At 46.0% G+C, this 13419-nt stretch overlaps 1 protein-coding gene across 2 annotated transcripts in view; it reads left to right on the top strand.

Moving 5' to 3' along the window:
- igsf11 (immunoglobulin superfamily member 11) overlaps positions 1-13419 on the top strand; it is a 112485-nt gene that overhangs the window by 24194 nt on the left and 74872 nt on the right. Inside the window, exons 2-3 of one of the 2 annotated variants that reach the window (XR_013844339.1) lie at positions 1022-1051; positions 4172-4702. Coding sequence is in view for 1 of the 2 variants with exons in the window: in XM_080007402.1 (XP_079863528.1) it covers positions 1022-1051 (30 nt within the window). In the remaining variant the exon portion in view is untranslated. Of the gene's footprint in view, positions 1-1021; positions 1052-4171; positions 4703-13419 lie in introns of those variants that run through there. The other variant, XM_080007402.1, reaches the window with a different exon arrangement.

Raw genomic sequence — 13419 nt, forward strand, 5'->3', positions numbered from 1 at the left:
ATGAAAACTTTAAGCCATATCACAGGAATGTATACTCTTACTCTGTTAAGGATAGTGTTTGTGTATACCTGCATGTATTATGAATGAGTATTCTTGAGGTGTGTGTGTGTCTGTGTGTGTCTTATGACGACGGCTGATTCATTATCCTTGTGTAATAGATGGGTGTTGTGTTGTTGTTGTGAAGAGCTATGCCATCCATCCATGTGTCCGTTTTTCTATGTCTAAACTTATTGGTAGATACGTTTAAATTGTGTATTCTACATTACAATCACATCCTGTGATATGCTGCCTGGAGAATGCCACTTTTCAAGCCCCTTGAGGGTTTTTAGACAAATATCCTTCACATTCCCTTGCAAGTGATATATAATATCTTGGATTTTTTTTCCATGTGTAAATAAAGCAACAAAACGATATAACGACATGCTCCCGTGCGGCCCATGGCATGCACGTAGCAACCTGTATGTGTGCACGTGAAGGGTGGTTTTTTACATTTTCATTTATTAATGTAACCGCGCGTTTAAAGGCCACGTGGACGAACGCAGCGGAGGGCGCCGGGCGCGTGTCCGATATGGATCCTCGGGTAATAATTACTTTACGTTCTGTGCCAGAGAAGGATTTAATTAACTGTTCCCCCTGCGCACGGGGAAAGATATATAATTAATCAAGAAGCACAAGCTCACGTGCAGAAAAACACGCACACACACACACACACACACACACACACACACGCACCGTTGGGTTGGTCAATACTTGTCCTCTCCTAACACAGATGCCAAGGCTAAAATGGCCGAACAATTATTTGCTGTTCAAAGAACATAAAAGCAGGTCTTGAGTGACGCGGCTCAATAGACAATTAAAGCTGCTGGAGGAGGAGGAGGAGGAGGAGGAGGAGGAGGAAGGCTCTTCCATTTTTTCCCCCCTTCAAACTGCTCTGTCATTATGGTTTCCATCACCGCTTCTGTTGTCCAGGTCAGTGCATTTCAGTAATCATGTATTTTCTCCTCCTTTTTCCCCTGCACAGGTTCCAGATTTGATCTCCACACGGGAAAAGGTAATTCACCACCCCCCGCCCACCCCCCTCATTTGCATATTTTCGTCTTAAGACTGGACGGCGGCACAACCTGTGGTTTGATGAAAAAGTCCTTTTAATTCCTGAAACGTACACTCACGTGGCCACGCTCCCATTACTAGAGCTGGGAGATATAGAAGAATAATTATACCGATAATCACAGGGGATTTTGCTCAATATAAATATCATTTTGGCCTGTTCTCCCTTTATGTAGAGTGGTGGAATTGCACCATGAATTATTGAATATGACAATATTAAATAAAAAAACAAGACTTTAGGCCAAAGCGTATTTCAGAATTGATGAGTTCTGAGAAATGTTAATGTCATTGCTTCGATGTAATGTACCCAATTATATATTATCAGGTAATATTGTGTATCAAAATGATTGCCCAGCTCTCCTCATTATGTGGCGTCGGAGACTTGACAAGAACGCATAACAAACACACACACACATGCACGCCCGTACATACGCACGCACGCACGCACGCACGCACGCACGCACGCACGCACGCACGCACGCACGCACGCACGCACGCACGCACGCACGCACGCACGCACACACACACACACACACACCCATTTTATACTGGTATGAAAGTGAGGACCCATGTTTTCAGTGCACTTCTAAACCCAAGAATAGTAAGTTCTTGTGGACCGGTCCTCACAAGTACTGTATAGTAAAACACACACACACACATGCACACACACGCACACACACACACACACACACACACACACACATACGTCCAGACTGGCTGGAATTACCCTAATACCGAACAGAGGAGATTTCCATTCATGCTATTTGTTTTTCAATCCCCCATTAGAGCAGCACGGGGGGGTCCTGCCCATAAGTGGCTAACGGCAGCTTTGCTCTTTTTAAACAATTCAGTTAATCTGATTAGCTGTCAGGTGATTTATCTTAAAAAATAAAAATAAAATTCTGCTTTACCGTATGTGTATGTGAGTATGAGAGCCAGCGAGAAGAGGGTTGTGTGTAGTGGGTGCCCACTAATGTCTGTGCAACACACACACGCACGCACACGCACATGCAATCTGATGCCTCAGCGGGCTGTCTGTCAACATATGCACTCCCCTTACCCGAGCAGCACACAGGCACAGAAAACCTCCTGTCCTGTACTGTGTGGTAGACATTTTAACCACCGCTGCAGGTACAGGCACATTCACAAGTAGCATCTCGCCGCCGCGTCAAGGACGACCTGGCTGGGGTCTGATGGCGGTGGCGATGGGGGGGCCCTTAGTGCCGATGTCTTTTTTTTTTTTTTTTTTTTTTTTTTTTGCTCTATTTCTGCTCAGATGGGTTGTGTAACTGTTTGTATGTTCAGCCACCCCTGCTCGGATCCCAGAGTATTTTAGTCCAGAATAATCCCCACCATCTGCTGTCTCCTCCGCTACGTTAGTTTAGCGTTCTGTATCTCGCTCGCTCGCTCGCCCGCTCTCCTACCGCTTTCCCGCTACGCCGTGCTTTCTCTCTCGCACTCTCTCTTTCCTCCACAGTGATCCCTCCTTACTCTGCTCCCCAATCCTCCTCCTCCTCCTCCTCCTCCTCCTCTTTTCCCGCTCAATATCTCAATCGTCTGCCCCTTCGTTCTCTCTTTCTTTCTCCACTTCCACGTCTACATCTTCGTGAGAAAATGTGAGAAAAAAGCCTCTCCTCCTCCGCCGGGGGGGGAAAAAAAGTCTTCCTGCGCCACTCGGGCCCCTCTCGAGAGTTTCTCCAGCGCGGCGTCACCGGGCCTCTTCAGACAAGTTTCCCCAAAAAAGTTTCTCAGGTTCGACGCTGAATCGACGCGACGTGGCGCGGAGATGGGAAGTAGGGACGCGGCGATTCGATTGGACGGCCGACCCCTACCGCACGTTGGCCCATTCAACGTAGAACAACCGTCCAGTGACATCCCCTTAAGAAACCCGAACTCAGCCATTTTTCAAAGTCTTTCATAAGGAACCAACATCATCCACTCGGATGTCTGGCAGCTCCGCCCCACCCTTTCGTGTGGTCTGTGAGTGTCCAGTTGCTCGACACAGCTCTTGAATTCGGTGAACTCCAGCATTAGCCTTTTCGTTTTTCAGTCGACAGCAACCCAAAGAGTGGGACCCTCGGCTTTTATTTTTTTGTGCCTGGAACGCCACAAACGTTATCGAGCGGCATGGTTAACCGTTCGTGTATTGACGTCCGCGACTCTTCCCGTCCATCTTGCGTGGATCCTAAACACGATTCTTTGTGGTTGAATATCGGGGGCGGACCCGTGACACGGGTACTCAGTGTGTGAGTGGGAAAGAGATTACCGCTAATATAAAACCAAAGGGTTGGATTGATGACAAAACGACCGTTTCAGTCTATAAATGCGTCTCTATACATAGAACGCCGGTGTCTTCGTCATGTGCCGCGCGGGGAATAGGCTTTACTTACTCACCGTCATGGCTTTGTTGGTTTTTAAAATGTATTTATACATTTTTTTTTTTTTTTCCCCCTCCGCCGCCGACAATTTTGTGCTGCGCAATAACATCAATAGCCGCCATGACAACCAAAATAACACGGGTATGACATCAGCACCTCAATGCCACGGTTTTCATCTGTGTACAACACGACCCAGTACCAGTAAACTGCTGGATTAACAATGAATCTGAATGGATTAACGTGTGTGTGTGTGTGTGTGTGTGTGTGTGTGTGTGTGTGTGTGTGTGTGTGTGTGTGTGTGTGTGTGTGTGTGTGTGTGTGTGTGTGTGTGTGTGTGTGTGTGTGTGTGTGTGTGTGTGTCAGGCGGTAGTGTAATGACAAAAGTGCTGGTGTCTCCTCTGTCAGGCAGGGGCAAGTGGGTATTTGGTAAAGCCAGATACCTTAAACAGATATTGTTAATATCCCTAGATCATCACAATTTGGCTCCGCCGCTAATGAAATCATGTGCACGCACACACACACGCACACTGAGTAAATTCATATCAACATGCAACCCAAATCCGTTCCCAATAGGATGCTCAGAGCCTCCTCCTCCTCCTCTCTCTCTGCGTGCTTCGCCTCACTCTCCTCCTCTCCCGCTCCCAGTCCCATCATCGTCCTGACACTGTTTTACTCCTTTTCCTCAGAGAGTTTGCGAGCGCACCAAGCCGGACTGGAAGGGACACATTAGCTCCGATGCCTGGTTTTGGGCCGGGTTCAGGGCCGGTCGTTAAGTTACCATTTCTACCCTGTGTGGAGCAGAGGCAAACATGCTGCGTGAAGGCTGACAAAACGAACTTATCCTTCATGGGAAGGATAATCAAAGATCAAAAAAAGTACAGAAATGCACTGACTGTACATACAAAAACTGAAATTTTCAGTTGCTATAATGGGGGGAGGTGCGAAGTGACTTGTTCCGTTCTGAAGCGAGTCACTGCCAGAGTTCCAAAAGGAAATCAAGGAACACAATTCAAAATTGCCTTATGTCGTATCAAAACTAATACAATGCAATTATGAGTATTCAAGCAAAGTATGGGACCCTGTTCCCAACACTGGTATTATTTTTTGTCCATCACTGTAAAATGTCATAGCACTAATACCTTGTTGACCCGAATATAAGACATTTTTTTCCTGGAAATACATCTGAAAAAGTTTGGTTGTATTATATTCGAGACTTGAATGTAAAGAAACTATAGAATAATAAAAAATAAAACTTGTGCATTACGATGAGTGTTTCCCTTTCTGCCATTCCGCCTTTCCCTCCCTTTCCATACAGTTAGGCCTGTGATAATTACTATATCGACTCGTCGTACGATATATGGACGTGACCTCGATCATTATTCTGACCTCGATAACTGCCCGTTGTGGTTACATGCGTGTTTGTTTACACTAAAATCGTCACCAACATTTGAGCCAACATGATGCCAGAATAAAAAGCAGGGGCTTGCCTACCATTATAAGATTTGAGCATATATATTGACAGCGATGAGCGAGGCCGCTACTCTAGGTATCAAAAAACCGAAACAGTACCTCGGCGACATAGGAATCCGCTCTAATCACGATCTCCTCCTTATCATTTGGACTTTTAAAAAATGACCTCGATCATAGTCCCTGACTGAGCTTTATCTACGCTACAATCCACGGTGGACTCTCTGTCACTGTGACTCCTACAGATGCTGCGTTCAACTCGCGTGGGAGTGTACGATCAGAACAACTTGGTGCTTTCTGCAGCTCGTAACGTCAATCTTTTTTTTTAATATCCGTAACTACTCTACTTATATTCAAACTTATGGAAAAATATATGTGGAAATGGCTTTGAGCAAAAGTGCTAGCTGAATGATGTAATTGAGTTGAAATGTGGTAAGTTTCAAAGTTAATAAAAACACATTATGGAAGGAATCATGTGTCACAATTCACAAATACATATAATGTTATAAATACAAATACAAATTGGAAAAGATCATTAAGGTTAAGGAAGATTCAGGTTTAAAAAACATAAATGTGTTTCTAAATCCACAAAGTGGTAATGTATTACTTGCGTTGTGTAAACCATTTCACAAATGAATGTAACCGAGCTGAACGACAAGTTTTGCTGTCATCTCTGGTCGCGCTGCTTCTGTCCTCTCGTCTGCTGTGTGGGTCGGAGTTTCACCGTGGGCTGGTCTCAGGCAGCTCCTCCACACACACACACACACACACACACACACACACACACACACACACACACACACACACACACACACACACACACACTTGCATTATTATGCTATTACATTATTATATCCATGGAAAAAATGGTCTTAAAATAACAATATTGTTTATTGCAATTATTTCAGGGACAATATATCGTCCAACAAAAGTAGTTATACTGACAGGCCTACATACAATACCCTACAACTCTCAAACAACGCCGACTCACCATCCTCGTCGGATACACCATGCAATCTCCATTGCTGTCGTAGTTCACAACCCCAAATTTTCCCATACAGTTGATTTAAAAGATTTTGATTTAAAATTTTCCCTCGCTGTAGTGTGACTGACTCAGTCAGACGCCAGTCAGCTTGAGCCAAGCTCAGCATTTGTTTTCCACATTACGTTCATCAATCTTCGCACATTCTGTATGCCTGAATGCTGCGTCGTCATTATTATCAAATAAAATGATTTTCTTTATAAAATCAAGATTTTGTCTTCAAAAAGTATTTTTCCAAAAGTGAGTCTTGAAAAAGGTGGGGGTCTTCTTATAACCGGGTCAGTACCTTATAGCGTCCTTCCATTTCACTGTGTGTGTGTGTGTGTGTGTGTGTGTGTGTGTGTGTGTGTGTGTGTGTGTGTGTGTGTGTGTGTGTGTGTGTGTGTGTGTGTGTGTGTGTGTGTGTGTGTGTGTGTGTGTGTGTGTGTGTGTGTGTGTGTGTGCGTGCGTTTAAGTGTGTGTGTGTGTGTGTGTGTCTCATCCCTTTTGTTCCTTTTGTCCCGCCGCAAATTGCTCTGAATGGCGGCCGCTTATGGTTAACTCCGTCTAAGTCCGGTATTCAAATCTGCCATGCTGTCATTTTTTTTTTTCTTTGCGTAAATCTCACATCAGCCTCGCTGTAACGTGTCTCTCAGATTACCAACAAAGAACATTGTAGTCGCGTGGCGCGGCCTGTCAGGAATGGCGGTAATGAATGGGAGACCTCCCGTCTGCTCGACAATATTATTCGGCAAACGGTCGTAATTGAAGTGCTGAAAAGACAGCTCTGAGCTAATCAGCTTAGCGTTGTAGTTCACAGTTTGACGGATAATAAAGAGGATCTCGCCGCTGAAGAGTCTATTACCTCCCCCTGTAATGAGGGCTCAAGCCACGGGCTCCGAGGACAACGGAGAGACGGGAGGAAAGAGTGGGAGGGAAGTAAAAAAATTAGGGGAATGTGTGTGTGTGTGTGTGTGTGTGTGTGTGTGTGTGTGTGTGTGCGTGTGCGTGTGCGTGTGCGTGTGCGTGGAGGAGGTGGCTCTTGCCCCGAATGGCTGTTATGCCGCTGAGCACCGTTTTTGTCCTCTCCCATATGGCGCTGACGATTTCAAAGGGGGTCCTGACACAGACAGAGAGCTCAGCGGGGAATAATTGCAGGTAATGCAAGGTAACAGGAGGAGGGTTTCTAATAACAATGGAAAACTCTAATGGTATGGAAAAAATTAGGATAAAACCGAGATGGGAAATTACTGATGGGACCGGTCAGAGCTTTAGACTCTAAAACGAGGCACGACGGTATTAGGATACCTCTGTTTCATGGTCAACACCACCGAAGGACAATGAACAGTAAGTGCGTCCAGTGTTATTTACATGGCGCCTTTCAAAAAAATAAAAAAAAATAAAAATTACAAAGAGATTCGCAAAAAAAAAAGGATCAGGGCATGTCTAACACGTCATACGATAAGACGTTCGAATATAAAAGGCGGAAATATGAATGGCATAGAAATAGTGTGGTTGGAAAGACGTGAAATAATTAAAATGTCACAAAGGACTGTTGAAGGCCAGGAAGCACAGTCTGACCGAGGGATGGCTCGGTGTCCCTGAGTCCGTTTGGTTGTTTGAGGAGAAGTCCTTCAACGTCCAGAGCAGCTAGTTCATGCAAGGCCTTGAACGTGACGAGCAGGAAGTCAATGAAGGGATGTTAAAAGGAAAGGCCGGCATTGTAAAGCCCTTGCCAATAGAAAAGGCTTGAATTTAGCAATGTTCCTCACCCGTAGATAACAAGAATAGAGAAAAGATCTATAACGCTCCTTATATGCACAAAATCCATCTGAGTTTCGAAGATAACACCTCCATTTTGAGAGCATGATTCAATGTCAGAAGGGAAAAAATGAACTAAGTTTGGCTAATAGGACCAGTAGTTCAACTACATTTCATTACGTCATTTAGCACATGCTCTCGTCCAAAGTGATTTACAATATTCCCAGAATTCCTTTAAACTGAAGCCCGACAGATCTTTCAATGTGGCCGATATATCGGCCATTATTTCACTTTTTTGACCACATCGGCATCGACAGTTATAAAGCCGATGTGTCCCCATTTTTAAACAAGCATAATAAGCAATTTCTGTTTGATAAATCAAATGACGGCTACTATTTCGGACAAGCCAACCCAAGACTTGAGCGTATCAATCAGGAGAGAATGGTCGAATGTATCCCAGGCTGCACTTAAATCTGGCAGCACCAGGAAGGAGCGATCACCAGAAAAAAGCAGTTTCTCTGATATGATTCCCATGGAAACTTTACTACTACATATAAAATAGGTTACTGGGTTCAACATTCTTCTAAAAGCTGATTGTTGATTTAAAAGGAAAGGATTGGAGAGATGGCTGGCGGGTGATATTTCATCTAATTATAGCAACATTTTCAACCAAAATATGACTATTTTCAAAGACCTTAGCAGACGTGGTGGCGCAAACAATAGCAATAACTTACTATAGCAAGACGATCAACACGGCTGAACAAACCCCTGGGCCTGTTTTGTTTGCCGGGATTAGATCGTGGGGATGAGGTGTGACGGCGTTCTTTGAGGATTTAGTGTCGGCGGCTCCTTCATATGGACGTAGTTGGACTCGTAGCCTCTGGTGCGTTTCGCCCTCCTACGTCTTCTATTGATAATATTGATGATGTAGATTGATGCCTCGCCCGGATTTAAGGAATAGTAACATCCAAACCATCTTCATTCCAAGACAATTCCTTGCATTTTTTTTTAAATCAGGATTTAAGTACTATATGACAGTGTTTTGATTGCTCAGTGCTGTGGCTTGCTCCGTCTCCGTTGCCTGACTTTGCCACTTTATCTGCAGGAAATCCATAAGCTCGGTTCATTTGCCCTGGAGCCCGCTAGTCCCCAACCAATTAAACGTGGAAAGAGTGAATTTTCCTTTTATTTTTGTACATCTAGTGTGACCTTCTTACACCACACCCAGTGCCCAGTTGTCCACGTGTTATAAAACGTAGAACAGATTGTACCCTGGTTCTTAATGAAATAAACATTGCACTCACAGAAATTGTAAGTGACTTCTCTGCTGCATTTATCATGACATGGTGTTATTAGACAAGGGTGAGCGCCAACAGTGGATGTTGGATCGGCGATGGCATATACAACGGGAGATTTTAGTAAATCGACTGGAGTTAATCTACTCTCATTAAATCAACATATTTCTCAAGTAGGACGGTGCCCCTTGACAGTCAAGGGGACTTTGAGTCACGGCTCTGTTGGGATTTGCCCCGGTCAGCCCCGGAGGTGGCCGTAAGAGCGACGTTAGAGAACTCTGTCGTCCGTTGTTCTCTCACTTTCCCTTTCTGTCTTTCACCCCCGCCCCCCCCCCCCCCCTCGCTCTCACATTCTGTCTCACAGGAGCCGCATACTGTTGGACACACACACACACACACACACACACACATAGTTCCGCGGCAGGTCTCCTGTTTATGACTGAGGCTGAGGTCGGGGGGGCGGCCGGCGTGGGCGGAACGAGCCCGGTCGCCCTCGCGCCTCTCCGTGCGGCTCCCTCCCCAAAAGAGACCTATCGCAGGTTCACCCTACCGAGCTTCAAGTATGACTCGATGACCCATGTCCAACTGCAACCCCCCCGCCCCTAGGAATTTGTTTGTTGCTTCATATAGCCAGGTGGTAAAGGTTGTCCAGTGATGTAACTTTAATTAGATCTTAGTTGGAAGTTGAAACCGCACCACTTGGAAATTAGCGGTCGCATTCCTCCAGGTTATTGAGAGGTGCGACACGCAGGGATGTTCTGCTTTAATAGTACTAACGAAGCAGCCGAGATGGGAGGGCAAAAGTTGATCCTGATAAACGGTCCTGCATGTGCGCAGTCCTCTGATGTGTAATTTTATCTGTTCTATTCCAGTCGGAACATTTCAGCTCGCACCCCTTGCTCGGCAGATGGAGATACCCGCTCCCTCATTATCAGAGGTGGGCAGACGCCGGCGCCGGGCGAAGAGGCGCAGAGTTTCGGGGCCCTAACGTGGCAAATGATCATTATTAACGGTGTCATTAATCATTGCGCACCTACAAAGCCGATTCCCGCCCCGCGGTTTTACCGTGGGCTGCGGCGGCCCGAGGCTCAAAGGATGGCCCCCGCACCGATGACGCTTTACGACGGGACCACATGGTGTGTATAGTCGGTTGCCACAAAGATACTGTCTGGTTTTTTCTTTTTAGGATGCGACTAGAATCATTGCCATAATTCATCACAATGGAGGTTCATGTTCAGATTATTGTTGTCCTTTGGTTGGCAAATATGGAAGATCGATGGGTCTGCATTATTATGAGCGACTTTGCGGGTGAAAAAAATGCTGTCTACAGGGGTGAGATTGAAACCAGGTCTAAGTGTCTAAGGCTAAGGGTGAGGGTGAGGTCCCAAGACCCAGGCGAGCCCTCGGCGTGGAAAGGCTAATTTAGAATGTGCCGCCTTAGGGTAATACGATCGGAGAACTAAGTCCTGCACGCACACGCGCACACACACACACACACACTTACGCTAGCTGACTGATTTATTGATTAAATAACACTACACACTTAACCCAGTTTACCGACTAGAGTCATAAATCTGTGGAAGGAACCAAACCCGATAAAAGGTGGGAAACGGCAACGAGGGAAAGAGGAGGAACCGTGAACAAACATCAGTCCTCGGGACGTTGGGCGGGACCAAAATGTGCACCGATAGCAAAATAGAAAAAAAAATTAAGGTAAAACTCCGAATAGATTCATCAGATATTAGGAATACGAAAGAGTTGAGAAAGCGTGTGGCCTTGGTTGATACTAATGATGTGACCTTGCAGTGTGACCGTTCTCACACTTTCATTGAACTCATTGAACGACGCGTCTTCGTGAAATGTCACGCGTACAGTAAGTCGTCTCTGGAGGGGTGTGCGGTGCCTTGTGCCTTGACCCGCTCAAGCCCCCGCGACAGACTGTTTGTGGACATGTTCGGTTCTTGACATGGAGCCGTCCAGGTCAGTTTTTGATTTTCACTCATTCATTCGTTGCGGCACTGGCGTGACACCAGGAAATCCCCCCCGGTGCCCGAGACCGGTGTTTAGGTGGCACGGGGTGCCCGGGGTTACCCCAGGTTGACCCAGTGGTTTACAGTTGAGCAGTCACACACACACACACAGACACACAGACACACAGACACACACACACACACACACACACACACACACACACACACACACACACACACACACACGTGCACGCAAATTATTTTCTCCACAGGCATGCAACAACCCAGGGCGGCGTCTATATGGCTTATAAGCGATCTATTTGTTTTGGGACAGGAATTACACTCTGTCATAGCGATAATCCATTATGTATAACGTGTTGTTCCTCTGGGGGTTTTACACAGCAGCAGAAAATAAGCAATAAACATTTGCTCTCATCTGTTATCCTCTGGGAAAATTAAGGGGAAATTAAATATTCCCGCTGAGCCCGCGGCCGATGTGTAACGGCGTGTCCCGCTGACTGTTTTGTGAAAATGGCGTTCTGGGAGACGACCGCGGCCGACGTCCTTGTCGTCTCCTCGCGGATCCGCGGCCAGGTGTTGTGGCGTTGACGTTACGTTGCTTTTCCATTCCAGCCATAAAAGTCCTCTCCTTTTATCAGTGTGAATAGTCAAATTTTGGTTGGTGAGGTTTTATTCATATTCTCTCAGATATCACGACATCTGAGACACAACTACCGGAGAAGTCAGTAGTCAGCAAGGTCGAGATATCCAATGCTACGTGAAATTCCTTGCCTTTTCTTTTTGAGGTGGGGCTTCGTGATATATCTTATTTACGCCGCCCATGAATTATTCAGAGGAAGTGTTTCTGGATGACTCTCGCTGGCTGGATGTCTGGTGTCGATGAATGGCGGAGTTATTCTAATGATCCCCCTCCTCATCCCATATGTATCAGAGTGTTGCTGCGGGCGCTCGCATCAGAGGCAGCGCGGGGAGGGAGAGGAATAAGTATTCTCTCTGCTCGGCGTCTACGCCGAGGAAGCGGCATGGGACATCCCAAACCTCCTCCTCTCCGGCACTCCCGCTTTCAACTCCCCAAGTGTCCGTGTTTTTGTTGTTGGGCGCACATATCAGTTTGGACGTCACATCACTTATCGATCGTGGGTTATTTCTCAGCGTTCTGTCACAGTGATCGAGCGAATTATTTTTGGTCGAGGATAAAATAAATTCAATTATTTGACTTGTCTTACTTGACTTTGGCGAGGGGTAGCGCAGGATTACCCCCACATCCAGGTACTTGGCGTCAGATGAAACGTACTGGAAACATGTCTCGTGGACACAAGTGGCCCTTTGCAGACTTTGCAGAAAGAAACTCCCCCATTTCCAACAGCTCAATTGTTTTCTTTTTGAGACACTAATATCTTGAAGGGCACTGTGCATCTTTCAGTGAATTACAGAAATAATTCAGTTCACAGGAAGCCGTCACTTATTTTGCACTTATTTATGGAGCTGTTAATGCATTTAACCATGATGTTTTGATAAATCAATCCCATCAAGGGATCTTATCTTAGTCTTGTAATGAGCCTCATTATTTTGTAATTTCTATCATTTTTATGGAATAATGACTTTAGGACTATCATTTGGTTAGTATTTCATTCATTATTCATTATTTCAAAGGGATTTATATTGAGATTTTTGATGTAAATTCCCAGTGTATGTACTGTAATGTTGAGTAAAATGTTGGATTTTTGTCTTAATGTGCGCACGTGTGTGTGTGACTATGTCGCCGCTCTCTTTCCCCTCTCCCCCCCAATCTTTTCCCCCTCTCTCTTTCTCCTTTCCCCCTCGCCTCCCTCCGTTCTCTTTCATCCCGCCCCTCTCGTACCTCTTTTCATTCAGCAAAAATCTCTGCTCCCATCTCTTCATCTTCCGTCCACCCCGTCTCCGTCTGCATTGCCGTCTTTCATCCTCCCCTTCATCTCTCCTTAGAAGCGACCACAAAGCCGACCTGTGTCCGAGAAAAGGAGCCGTGCTCCACTTCACAATCACATTAGCCCCTTCAACGGCTTCCCAGGAATTGTGTGTGTGTGTGTGTGTGTGTGTGTGTGTGTGTGTGTGTGTGTGTGTGTGTGTGTGTGTGTGTGTGTGTGTGTGTGTGTGTGTGTGTGTGTGTGTGTGTGTGTGTGTGTGTGTGTGTGTGTGTGTGTGTGTGTGTGTGTGTGTGCGTGCGTGCGTGCGAACAAGGGGTGTGTTTGTCTTCCGATGGATCTCTGTGCTAGGGTTTCTGACCTATCAGTGCTGACAAGATGTTCAAACGGCCTCCGCTCCACAATGATCTGGCTGCTGGCGGTGGAGGAACCTCTGCCGTGTCAGGGAGTGCACTTTGTGCCACGCAGGACTGGATTCAGCACAAAGCGTTTGAA

The sequence above is a fragment of the Zeus faber genome (genome assembly GCF_960531495.2).
Source record: "Zeus faber genome assembly, chromosome: 9".
NCBI lineage: Eukaryota > Metazoa > Chordata > Actinopteri > Zeiformes > Zeidae > Zeus > Zeus faber.